Here is a 13,535-nt window from a genome sequence, read left to right on the forward strand (position 1 = left end):
CACCCAGGTAAGCAAAGTAACTTTGCACATCAGCATTCTATACAGAGCCACACTCACTCCTTTTAAATGAGAGCATGCTTTAGAAGGGGTTGCATTCATGTAACAGACTTGGCGTGATAACTTGGCTCAAGTACCCCAGAGACCTAAACAAACGCACAAATTTCTCCCTGCCTACTTTACTATTTAAGGATTGAATTCCAACACTAGGAAGATTAATTACTGAATGCGCTGTAATGAATATGACATATTTAGTATGATCACATATTACACCTCCGTCATTAATAGGGTTATACTATAAAGGCAAATCAGCACTCCACAAATTGGGAAGTTAGATTCAACTTTAATCCGTGAGGAGATGCCTGCAAAGAATGAATGAATATAACCTCCCCAAGTGGACAGTTTGCTCGAGTGACAACTGTCCCACCATGCCTTCTCCTGTTCAGCTGTGTTCTCTCTGTTCTATTTGCTTTCTTCAATCCTTTTGCCTTGTAATATTTCTCCTTTCATTTCCCATGTCTAACTCTCCCACATCTGTCCCACATCTCCAACTGTCCAAATGCCTTTACTTGGTTCTTCTCTAGGGTTATCATCTCTCTTGATTTCTCAGCTTTCCTTATATGTTTTGACTGTCTCCAATATCCTCATCTCGCCTATTACTCTCCACATTTATAACTGCATTTTTGGGGGCCGGCTGACCCACACTTTTCTGAGGTCAGCTAGAGCAGGTTTCTGCTAAGGGGCAACCACAGGATCACGGACAGAAAGACAAGTGTCCGTATCTCTACACTTGATCTAGGGATCGGATATTGGTTCTCACCAATGGTTGTTAATCGTCCCTCAGAGCATTTTGCTAACACTAAGAGATGGCAACCAGGCAAGCCGCTTGATGTGAGAAAATATCTCGGGCCACCCTTTTCCCTTTGCCACGGAGTAACTGGCTAGCTTTCCAGGGGCCACTTGTGGAAGGAAATGGCATTATCTGTGAACACAGGTTCCAGAATTGCAGTGAGAAAGTTGTTTTTCAGAATCAGTTGATAGCCCATATAAAAGTGTCAAGGGGGCAAAGGTGAAAATAGAACTCAAAATATTTCTACTGTGGAAAGAAAATTCATATGTACCTAGCATGTGTCGTAAACACTGTTACAATTAACGTGCATCATTACATAATACAGAGTTCAGAGACCTCGGTGTTGTTAAAGCTGTTTGGAGACAGTGTTCTCATTCTAAAAGTATAGTACTTATGACTTTATGTGTATTATGTCTAGAATAATTAAGCTGATCTCACATGAAGCTTTGGCACTCTGTCTGCTAACATCGTTAACGTGAAGTGTTTATAAAAGGGGGACTTTGAATATTTTCTACTGCAGCAAGTTGCCTATGAATTTAGCTTATTTTAAGTGAGAAATTACAAATGTATGCATCAAATGATACGCTACTTTTTCCTAGGGCTTAGGAACTCCTGTTCATTTCAAGATATGATCATAGAAAAAGGGAGTAAGAGTAGATAACAAAACAGAAAAGTCTACTTTTGATAGCTATAAGATTGGAGCACAAAAACAGAGAAGTCAAGTAATGAATTTAGATTAATCAGATCAGCAGAGTACTAAACTTAATGATTTAGGGCCAAGATGATTTTGAAAAGGTTGAAACTAACAGAAACAGCATACCTGTATTCATTTTGACCTTGGAGGGTTTGTTATTAAAATCTTCAGTTTTCCTGTAGAAAGAAAATGATGCATTAATTTGCTCACTAGTATGCGGAACAAAATACCATGAACAAGTGTTTTTGTTTTGTTTTTGGTGTACCTGTGAGTTAATAGCACATTACCGTTAGTCTTATTTTAAATCGGCGTGAATAAGGTAGGCAGAATGTATAATTCTATTCAAAGTAAACTTCAGTTACTATTGGTCCTTGATCATAAACATAAACTTAGGTTTTTGCTTAATGGTGACCACTAATGGATGAAAATGGCGAGGAATTCAATTGTGTTCAAAATTAAATTTCTTTCACAAACAGTTATGCTAAGAGTTTTTGTTTTCTAAGCCCCAAAGGGTCATTGGTTGTTAAGTGTCCTCTTCCAGAATTTTGAAAGGTAGTCTGGTACTTTGAAATCATGCCCTTACATTGTTCAATTTATTACATTATTTAATTTATTTTGCTTGAGATCATGACCTTACATTATTTAATTTATTACTGGGTCAGTTTCTTACCAGGGAATAGTTAATGAATTGAGCATATATTTTGAGAAAACGGTCAAGAAAGATGAGATGCACCTATTTTTTCTTCTTAAGACACAGGAAATATAAAACCTATTTCTGTTTCAGTACCTGATGCTGTGGTTCTTCCCAATTTAGTATTTGCTGTGTAACAATTGAGGTTAATTCACTAGAAATGGTTGCTGGAATGTTGCCGGCTGCAGAAAAAGTTTTAAGATATTGTGCATTATTTTATGCCATGTGAGATGACCTAGTTCTTTCCCTGGCATATTCTTTCAGCCCATTTTTAGAGTTTCTTACTTCTCCATACACCAAGACCAAAGGGGAAGGACGTGCTGTCATAGGAAGCAATTCTTTTAAGAGCGAGAGCTCAGAAAGAGAGGTTTACCCCCAGCCAACCTGCCTTTGCTCCTGAGTTGGATGAACACAAACTTTTCCAGCCCCCATATATTCGGTTTCCAGGTACGTCAGCACTCTCTCATCTGATCACTTAAAATACTTATTTAGACATTATGGACAAGTGGGGATAGGCTGAAATGAAGCAGTCTGTCATGATCTGTCAAGAAAGCCTTCTGATAAATACATTTTCCCTCAGTCTCTGCAAGGAGCACCAAATGAACTCCCTGTGTTTCTTGTCCCTGCCAGAGTTTTTGCCTTCTCCTCCTTTCTGACCATTTCTCCTGTCCTCATATGGTTGGCTCTGTTCATCAGCTATCGTTGTCTTGCAATATGGGCATTGAAGTTCACCTCTTCCAGAAAGCCTGGTTTTGCCCATCACTACGGTGAAATAATAAGAACAAAATCAAAATGCAAACACCAGCTAAGTACAATGATACGTATCTTCTCTCCCAGGACCGGGAGGGGCGGGGAGAAGACGGTGAAATATATAGCCTGGAAAAAACACACTTAACTCATAGGAGACTTAATTATGAACCAAGAGGAAAAATATTTCCTTTTTTTGAGAGAGAGAGAGAGAGAGAGAGAGAGAGAGAGAGAGAGAATGAGAGCACCAGCCTGGGAGAGGGGCAGAGGGAAAGAGAGAGAGATATTTAACCAGACTCCACACTCAGTGCCAATCCTGATGCCAGGCTGGATCCCGCGACCCTGGGATCATGACCTGAGCCTAAATCAAGAGTCAGAGGCTCAACTGACTGAGCCACCCAGGCAGCCCCAACGGGGATTTCTTTTTTAGTGATTATATTAACTTCCGAATACCTTGGTACTTGGTAAACACTAAAGCAGCAAACACACAGAATGGATAAAACCACAGTAATGATATTCCACCCCAACTTATTTTTTAGAACTATAAACTGAAAACAATACAGAGGATAATATCCTAGTTGTGTAGTTTTTGTGTCACCTGATCGTGTTGAGTGTCCTATTCTTGCCTGGAGCTGCCATGTCCAATACTGAGTGACTAAATATTACAGTGAATTTTACAGTGAAATTTCACAGGCCACGTGATTTTAAAAAGTGAGCGAGGGAAACTTCGCTCTGATGAATTTTCTCTCTTAGTTTTCCGTGCACACAAACGAGAGGAACACGCTCCCCCTCCCCGTCCCCCCCTTCAAATGTGGCCCTTTGTGAAGAACTCTACTCGGTAGCCTCAACATGGCCCGTATTGAAGAGATGCCAGAGAAGTCAGGGAAGAAGGCAGTGGTCAGTGCAGGAACCTTGAGAAAGCTCCATCAAACATATTTATTTTAATCTCTCGGTAGCAAAACTCTTAGTATGTTAACCTTAAATGGATAAAATAAATGGAAAAGAAAAGCCTCAGGGGATGTCTGTGACCAAGTCAGAGGCAACTCCTAAAACAAGAAGGGATAAACAGTCCCCAGAAAATGAGGACTGGAAAGGACATTTCCCAAATTGTACTTTATCACTCCTTTTCAGAACGCTTTATGTTGAAACCTGTCCTAAGTTTTTATTTCTTTCTTTCTTTATTCATTTATTTTTTAACATTTATTTATTTTTGAGAGACAGAGAGAGGCAGAGCATGAGCAGAGGAGGGGCAGAGAGAGAAGGAGACACAGAATCCGAAACAGGCTCCAGGCTCTGAGCTGTCAGCACAGAGCCCGATGCGGGGCTCGAACCCACAAACCGTGAGAGCATGATGTGAGCTGAAGCTGGACATTTAACCAACTGAGCCACTCAGGCGCCCCTGTCTTAGTGTTTGAATTGAATGACAAAGATTAGTGTTTGCCTTGGAACACTACTGATTGGTAAAGAAAACAAACACAAGGAAGGTTAACTCTCAGAATACAAAAGCTGCCAATATAAATTAATAATGTTTTCACTCTAAGCTAGGGAACTAATTGCCAACATTTGTTGTTTGAATTCAAATGCAGATGTTTACAAAATATATGCCACTCAAAAAGTAAAATAGGATGAGCAGGAACAAAGAAAGGCGCCACAAATCCTTGAGATTTTCATCTTTAAAGTGATGTATCCTGTTGCTTATAAATGTAATTTCGTGAGGCTTTTAAGCTTCTCATTGTTTTAGATGTCAAAATGTAAAATGACTAACTTCCTGATCAGGCAAGACATTTTCCACGTTGTGAAAAGAAGAGCCACGGGTGATTGAGCTTTCCAGAAGAACCTGAAACCGAAAGGCTTCTTGGGTGACTAATAAAAATGCATGATTCAATTTCCATGATTTGTACTAAACCCATTAACAAGTCCACAACTGAGAACCCTCTTTAGACAATTTAAGCTCAAGCAAATCTAATCTCTTTTGTTCTTTCCTGGAAAAGTGTGTTTGATTGTATTTACAGAACAAGCATAGATTATTCTGGAAAGCATCAAATTCCTAGAGCGTTTGCATGCTACGAGGAGAGACAGTGTTTCAAGTATTCTCCTAAATTGGAATTGAACAAGGGCCAAGACAGTGAAAACTGATGATAAAATGCAGAGCACCTTGAGCCTCAGCAAATAACCCACAGAGCAAAGAACTCTGTGCATTAGTGTCAAAATGATTTTCAACAGGTGGTGGGGAGCTGTATTTACTTAAGTTCAGTTCTTGCCAAAGTTTTATGTAAAAAACAACTTTATATGTATACTAAGTTGTATACAGCAACCTATTTGTTTTGGCGTGGGTCACGGCAGCCTTCTTTCCCAATATGCATATGGCAATAGATTGGGTTTGTTGTTCATGCTTGGGAAAAACGTGACTGATGAGGGAGTGTGGAACAAGCTGAGGGCAAAATACAGGCTCCCCTCCCCAACCACCCCCCCCCCCCCGCCCGCCCCAGGTGAAATATGTGTGATATTCCTCAGATACTCCTGGCTACCCAAAAACAAAGGAAAGGGGTTTAAGTGTTTGCCATGGTAGTGTAGGAAAGTAAGGCAAATGAAATATTAGATTCCCTTACTGCCTGCAGCCCATTGACAAGTCCTTGAAACTGGCAGAGTGACCTCTCTCTAGAAGCTCAGCTGCCTCAAGGATGACACTTTGCTGGGGGCAAAAGAGAACCTTAGCTTAACATTATTCTAACCTCCAGGATCCTGTAAGTCTACTTCCTTTATCTCAACTGCCCCAACATATATGCTGGCAATCATACTCCAAGTTTATGGCCCCGGGATCTAAAGGGTCTCATGATTGAGGTTGTATTAAACGGTAATAAATGGCATTTCCTTAGCAACGGCTAGTCCCTCAAGGTCCTGGAAACCGTGCTTCCAGAATACCTTAGAGACTGACTCTATTCCTGACCCCCTCCCAACCTAAGAGCATATAATGAGTTACTCCACACAAGCCCAGAGCAGCTCTTCCTGCCCACAGGGTCCTGTCCCTGTGCTTTAATAAAATCACCTTTTTGCACCAAATATGTCTTCAAGAATTCTTTCTTGGCCTTTGGCTCTAGACCCCAAGAACTGCACCCCCCCCCCACAAACCTTCATCAATGACCTTGTGTCTGTAATCTTTTAATTCTGCTTGAGTTTCTTTTGATGATCTAACATCCACTTTTTTTCTTATGGATCAGAGCAATCTTTATTCTTAACAGGCATATAACAATAGATTGGCTAAGTTAACTTTTGAATGAGGGTCCTAAGAAGATGTTTGATTGTTCAGGCTAAGACACCAACATGACTTTGTGCTCATAATCTTGTAATTCTCCTTGAATTCGCTTGTTTATCAGGTATCCTATTCTGAAAGAAGCAGAGGCAAAATCCTTTCCTCAAGTTTGGCCAAGAATTCTGTGTAAGTCATTTCATTTTTGTAGACCCAAATTGAGGCACCAAGAACATCTATCAAACTATAGGACTAAATTTTAGTTCAGCTAATGTGAGAAGTTGCCCAAAATATTTTCCATAGAATAATTTTAATCCAATAATTGCTAGGGTTATTTTGAAATTGACCTATTTACAGTTCAGATGTTATTTAGAAGAAAGGAAGCACAGTCTAAGTGGTAGGAAAACATTGAGGGATGTTAGATTTTTTAGAGACATAGTTTAAACACAAGAATACAAATGATGCATGCTGAGGTTATGCACGCGATTTTGACCAGAATTAACTTTGGAATGGATCATGTGTACCATTCTCTTTGGATAAACTATTGAGTGGCCAATGCGTGTCTGGCTCTGTCTTTCTTTCCCTGGCAGTGGTAGGATTAGAAGTATTTTTTTTAAGTTTTTAATTAATTAATAAATTTATTTTTGAGAGAGTGAGAGAAAGTGCAAGCAGGAAAGGGGCAGAAAGAGGGAGAGACAGATTCCTGAGCAGGATCCTCACTGTCCGCGCAAAGCCTGATGCAAGGCTCCAACTCACCAACCTTGAGATAATGACCCAACCCCAGATCAAAAGTGGGATGCTTAACTGACTGAGCCACCCAGGTACCCCCTCCCCCCTTTTTAAAAGGGATTACAAGTATTATTGTTATTATTATTTTTAATGTTTATTTATTTTTGAGAGAGAGAGACAGAGACAGAGAGACAGAGCACGAGCAGGGGAGGGGCAGAGAAAGAGGGAGACACAGAATCTGAAGCAGGCTCCAGGCTCTGAGCAGTCAGCACAGAGCCCAGTGCAGGGCTGGAACTCATGAACCACGAGATCATGACCTAAGCGGAAATCGGACGCTCAACCGACTGAGCCACCCCGGCACCCCAGGATTAGAAGTATTCTTAAGTGCCAAATGATTTTATTTTTCAATTACAATCAAATGACTTAATGTAGGTTGATTACAATTTATCTTTTCTGTCAATGTGCTGTTTTGAAATTTTCACAGGAAATACCCCAAGTAGATTATTTTATCCTTTACAGTCTCTGCATTTAGAAAGATAAGTATCCACCTCAAGCCCTTTTCTGAATGGGTTCCCTGAATTGACAGCTGGTATATGACACTGACTCAGAGGCTCCTCGGACATCACAGTTGATATTAAGGTCATGGTTGTCCATGTTCAGCCTTCAATAACTAAAAATTCCTCCCAACATTCCCCAGCTAATGGTGCCTGATGATGAGTCCTTATTATTCAAGAGCTAAATTATCCACAGCATTTATATGCGAACGCTGGGGTAAGAACACATTCAACATCATTTCTAGGAATAAGGAGAGATCATTACCATGAATAGTGAAGAACAAAGAACATGAGGTCATTGATTATTTTTATAAGAATATACAATATATTTTTAACAAAATTTAACCAAAACATTCTTTTATATCAAATATCCTGATACCTGGAAAAATTTCCTGAGGAGGAATAGCATGTTTAAAATGGAAATCAGCAATTTTTCTTTTGAGACTTTACAAAGCAACCTAGTCAAAATTGGTAACAGATTTTTCCTGAAGACTATACTGGTTAGAAGTCAATCACTTGGTAAATAATTTTCTTTCTGGAGCTTTCCAAAGCCTCAAAGTCTGTGAATCACTCTCTTTAATTATAAAAGAATGCTGACTTCTTTTCACCTTACATGGTCATGTGATTTAATTGAAAAATATTTATTTATAAATATTTAATTTAAATATATTCCTCTAGTGTCCTACCTTCATTGGATCTTTAACTTTTATATTGAGGATGCTTATAGGTTACATCTAAATACTGAAAAATGAATGCCTTTTTTCTCTAAAACAAAGTCACTTGTTCAAAAGTACTAGAAAAATTCCACTGGTTTCTATTATGTAAATCTAAAGCCAAATGGGTTCCCAATTAAAAAAAAAAGCAGATTTCTAATGGGGATCTGATGAGTCAGGCACATTATCAAAGAGACAAGTGAGGAATTAATAGAATATAGGAACACATGTTACAGGTGAACTGAGTAGTGTTGGAAGGATAGGTTATGGAGTCAGGCAGACCTAGATGCAAAATCCAATTCTACCTATTTCCAGTCATCTAAACAATTTATACTAATGTCGTGATCTTCTTCTACAATAGCAACAGCAGCAGGATCAAACCTATCCCCGTCCCCTCTGCAGTAAACCATCCCCAAATTGGCATCATTCTCATTCCCCGATATTTCAGGTACTTTGAGGCATACCTTTTATCTTGGACTGAGTCTTGACAAAATGATCTAGACTTCCCTGAAAGTATATAGAACATTATTTTATTGCTTTAAATTGAAGTCAGATGGGGTGCCTGGTGGCTCGGTTGGTTAAGCATCCAACTCTTCATTTTGGCTCAAGCCATGATCTCAGGGTTTGTGAGATTGAACCCTGAGTTGGGCCTCAATGCTGTCAGTGTGGAGCCTGATTGGCATTCTCTCTGTCTCTCTCTCTCTCTCTCTCTGTCTGCCCCTCCCCTGCTCACCCTCATTCATGTGCATGCATGCATGCATGCACTCTCTCTCTCTCTCTCTCAAACATTAAATCATGAGTACCTATGGTTTATTATTAACTACAGAAATAGTTAAATCAAACACTTGTTTCCTAGCCCAGCTGAGTTATTGCTAGTGAACCTAAGGGAAAGTGACACTTAAAGGTTGTAACAATTAGCTTTTTATAAATCCTTTTTCCATTACCTTTGACAGCTTATAGCCCAAGGGTGACAGTCAGAGGAAAGAGATGTCCATAACATGTCACACAAAAAATTGTGTGACAAATTACAGTGATAGCATCCTGATGACAGCCATTTCTGTTTAGTTCTGTGAGTGAAAGTATCTCCCCTTCATTCCACCATTATACAGACTACCATAAATTTTTATTTTCAGCAGCAAGTCTTTGATCTTTTAAAAGAATCATTTGTTTCTTTTCTAATTTGGAAGAAGGAAAACTGTCTGTATTTGTGGATAACATATTATATATAGAAAACCCTAAAAATTCCACCAAATTCCACCAAATATTAGAACTAATAAACAAATTCAGTAAGGTTTCAGGATTCAAAACCAATATGGAAAACCAGTGTATTTCCAGACACTAATAATGAAATATCAGGAAGAAAAATTAAGAAAACAATCACATTTATAATTGCATTAAAAGAAAAACTACCTAGGAGTAAATGTGACGAAGGACGTGAAAAATCTGTGCACTGAAAACTATAAGACATTGATTAAAGAAATGGAAGAACACGCAAATACTCTGGATTGGAAAGAATTAATATTGTTAAAATGTCCGTACTACCTAAGACAATCTACAGGTTCTATGTAATCTTTATCAGAATTCCAATCACATTTTTCACAGAAATGGAACAAAAAAAATCCCAAAACTTGTGTGGAACCCCCAAAGACCCCAAAACAATCTTGAGAAAGAAGAAACAAAGTGGGTGTTATCATACTTCCCGATTTCCAGCCGTAATCAAAACAGTATGGTATTAGCATAAAAAAAGACACATAGATCAATGAAACAGGATAGAGAAGTTAGGAATAAACCCATTTATATGTGGTTAATTAATTTGACAAAGGAGCCAAGAAACTCAATGGGGAAAGGATAATGCCTTCAATAAATGGTTTGAGACAACTGGAAAGCTAAGTGCAAAGGAATGAAACTAGACCCCTCTCTCACACCATACACAAAAACTAACTCAAAATTGATTAAAGACTTGAAGGTAAGACCCGAAACCATAACAATCCTAGAAGAAAATAGGGTGTAAGCTACTTGACATTGGACTTGGTGATGAGTTTTTGGATTTGACAATAAAAACAAGGCAATAAAAGCAAAAATAAACAAGTGGAAGTACATCAAACTAAAAACTTCTGCACAATGGGGTGCCCGGCTGACTCAATTGGAAGAGCATGAAACTTTTGATCTTGGGTTGTGAATGTGAACCCCATGCTGGGTGTAGAGATTACTTAAAAAATAAATAAACGTTTTCCAAAAATAAAAACAAAAACTTCTACACGGCAAAGGAAACCAATAAAAGGAAAAGGCAGCCTATAGAATGGGAGAAAATATTTGAAAGTCATGTGTCTGATAGGGGATTAATATCCGAAATACATAAAGAACTCATACAACTCAATTGCAAAACAGAGCCCCCCAAACCAAACAACAACAACAACATTTGATTAAAAAGTGAGCAGAGGAAATGAATAGACATTTTCCCAAAGAAGACAAACACATGGCCAACAAGTACATGTAAAAGTTCTCAATATCACTAATCATCGGGAAAGTGTAGTTCAAAACCAAGACCTAACTCCTCATGCTTGTTAGAGTGACTGTCATCAAGAAGACAAGAGCTGACAAGTACTGGTGAGGAAGCTGAGAAAAGCGTACCCCCGGGCTCTGTTGGTGGGAATAAATTGGTGCAACCACTATGGAAAACAGTATGAAGCTTCCTCAAAAAATTAAAAATAGGCCTACCGTAAGATCCAGCAATCCCTCTTGGGGTATATATCCAAAGAAAATGAAAATAGGATATTGGAGAGGTATCTGCACTCCCATATCTATTTCAGTGTTATTCACAACAGCCAAGATATGGAAACAGCCTAAGCATCCATCAACTGATGAATGCATAAAGAAGATGTGATATGTATACACACACACACGCGCGTGCACACACACACACACACACACACACACTGGAATATTACCCATGAGAAAGAAGAAAATCCTGCCACTTGAGGCAACATGGATGGACCTTGAGGGCATTATGCTAAGTGAAATAAGACAGAGAAAGACAAGTGTTGCATGGTATAATTTATATGTGGAACCTATAAAAAAAAAATTGAACTCATAGAAACAGAGAGTGTAAAATAGTTTCCAGGGGCTGGAGGATGGGGAAGATAAGAAGTTGGTAAAAGTTATAAGATGGATAGGATCTGAGGATATTATGTAAAACACGGTGTCTCTGATTGATTAACACTGTATTGTATACTTAAAATTTGCTAAGACAGTAGAGCCCAAATGTTCTCACCAAAAATAAAAGGGTGTGTGTGTGTGTGTGTGTGTGTGTACATATGTGAGGTGATGGATATGTTAACTAGATGGCAAGAATCCCTTCACAATGTATAAATATATCAAATTACCATGATCGTACACTTTAAGCATCTTAGAATTTTATATGTCAATTATACATACCTCCAATAAAGTTGAAATGAAAAAAAAAGCTAATAAACACTTTTGTGCCATGTAAAAGAAATGAAGTAATAAAAGAACTGTTAAATTATGAGCTTCGCTAAATAAGTTTCCCCCTACTTTCAATTTTCAAAACTTCCATCTTAATTTTTATACATTGATATCACAAAATGATCTGATATAAAGAAAACTCTAATCTAGTTTTGCATGTTTCATACTTAGAATTTAATGGATGTGAACATTAAACGCTGTGGTAGGAGAGAGAAGTATCATTTTATGTGTGTTTTATTTTTTTAAATCCCAGCTTTGGAAAAGGATCTTAGATCAGTCTACTCATTTTTGAGATTAGACATTTCAGGTAAGGAAAAATGACTGCTCCAAGGTCAAATACCCTCAAAAGTACTCAGATGTGGCTTCGCTCCCCTGACTATAAGCAAAGAACATGCATCTCCCTTTAAGGTGTCTCGAAATGTCAGTTGAAATCAAGATAATTTCCCTCGATACGTTACAATTAATTACAACGCATAACGTTAAACATAGTGCTTAAGTGCCGAATCATATGTGGCAGGGTTTAAAGGAAAGAATGAAATATCAGAAGGCTAAACTGGTTGACGAATAAAAAAGGGCTTTTGACAGAAGTCTATCTACTTATTTTTCTAATACTAATATGCAAATAGTGGCTGTTTATGACAAGGATTCCTCCTGCCCAACTCCCGTAGTCGAAATGGAAACCTTTGTTTAGCTAAAGCCCAGACCAATAGCTATAGATGGCTGTATTTTCAGAAAACCTCGGAATCTGAAGTTAATAAGTATGTTTATTCGAATGTATTTCCATGTATTGCCATGTGTATTTCCATGGCAATGTTATTTTATGAAGTGACTACCGTTAAATAATCCTGCTTATTGTTAATTGACTGTGAAAAAAAGTTACGTGTTTCTTCTGATTGAACACACGGGCTTCCAGAAACACCAGAAATAATGCTTCTATAACTTAGCGATGTCAAAGTGCCCTTCGACCATATTATTGAGTACACTGCCAGTATTATTATAAACCTGTGTTTGTATGTGTCTCAGATATCAAATGGTGAAACTCTATTTGCTATGTGAAATTTGGGAAAAAAATCTTGGGGGGTGGTGGCAGAAATTTGCTTCAATTATTTTTTTTAATGTTTATTTTTGAGAGAGAGAGAGACAGAGTGTGAGCGGGGAAGGGGCAGAGAGAGAGGAAGGCACAGAATCCGAAGCAGGCTCCAGGCTCCAAGCCGTCAGCACAGAGCCTGACGCAGGGCTCGACACCGTGGACAGGGAGATGACCACCTGAGCGGAAGTCAGAGGCTTAACCAACTGAGCCACCCAGGTGCCCCTTCAATTTGTTCTTTAAAAACCCATGGAAGACAATAATGGGCCAATGGGGGAAAATGCGGGAAAGCTTGCATTTATTAAAATTCGACATTTCTGGAATTTTTTCAACAGTGGAGAGTTTGTGACATTATTCATTTGGATCTAGTGAAAATAGGTAATAACGATAGTTATCTTTTATTGTGAAGATTATTTACTTTTGATAAAAGAAGTGTATAATCCTCCTCATCATCATCATTTTCATATGGCTGTTCATTGGCGCACAAGAATGGCTTGCTAGATCATGGCAAGAAATTTGGCAAACTTCTTCATGACATCTCTGTGGTCCTGCAATTTGGCTAAACCATGTCACTTTATCTGAAGTAAGTCTAGGGGCTTTACCAGACTATGAACTAAGAGCGACACAGTTGTTGGAAAATATAATTAAATTGATATATAAGGGAATAGTGGTTATTGTATAAATCAAGAAGGATGTGTTCCCACTTTTACAGCTGTGTTAGGGCCTCGTTACCCCGATTTAAA

At 38.5% G+C, this 13,535-nt stretch overlaps 1 protein-coding gene and 1 long non-coding RNA gene across 6 annotated transcripts in view; one reads left to right on the forward strand and one right to left on the reverse strand.

Moving 5' to 3' along the window:
- SORBS2 (sorbin and SH3 domain containing 2) overlaps positions 1-13,535 on the reverse strand; it is a 221,503-nt gene that overhangs the window by 98,013 nt on the left and 109,955 nt on the right. For all 3 annotated transcript variants that reach the window (XM_042983004.1, XM_015545140.2, XM_007098994.3), the window contains exon 4: positions 1,668-1,717. In XM_042983004.1, coding sequence (XP_042838938.1) covers positions 1,668-1,717 — 50 coding nt within the window. The remainder of the gene's footprint in view (positions 1-1,667; positions 1,718-13,535) is intronic.
- Positions 1-13,535, forward strand: part of LOC122237843 — a 77,018-nt gene that overhangs the window by 48,908 nt on the left and 14,575 nt on the right. The window lies entirely within an intron of this gene.

Source organism: Panthera tigris, chromosome B1 (assembly GCF_018350195.1).
Source record: "Panthera tigris isolate Pti1 chromosome B1, P.tigris_Pti1_mat1.1, whole genome shotgun sequence".
Classification (NCBI taxonomy): Eukaryota; Metazoa; Chordata; class Mammalia; order Carnivora; family Felidae; genus Panthera; species Panthera tigris.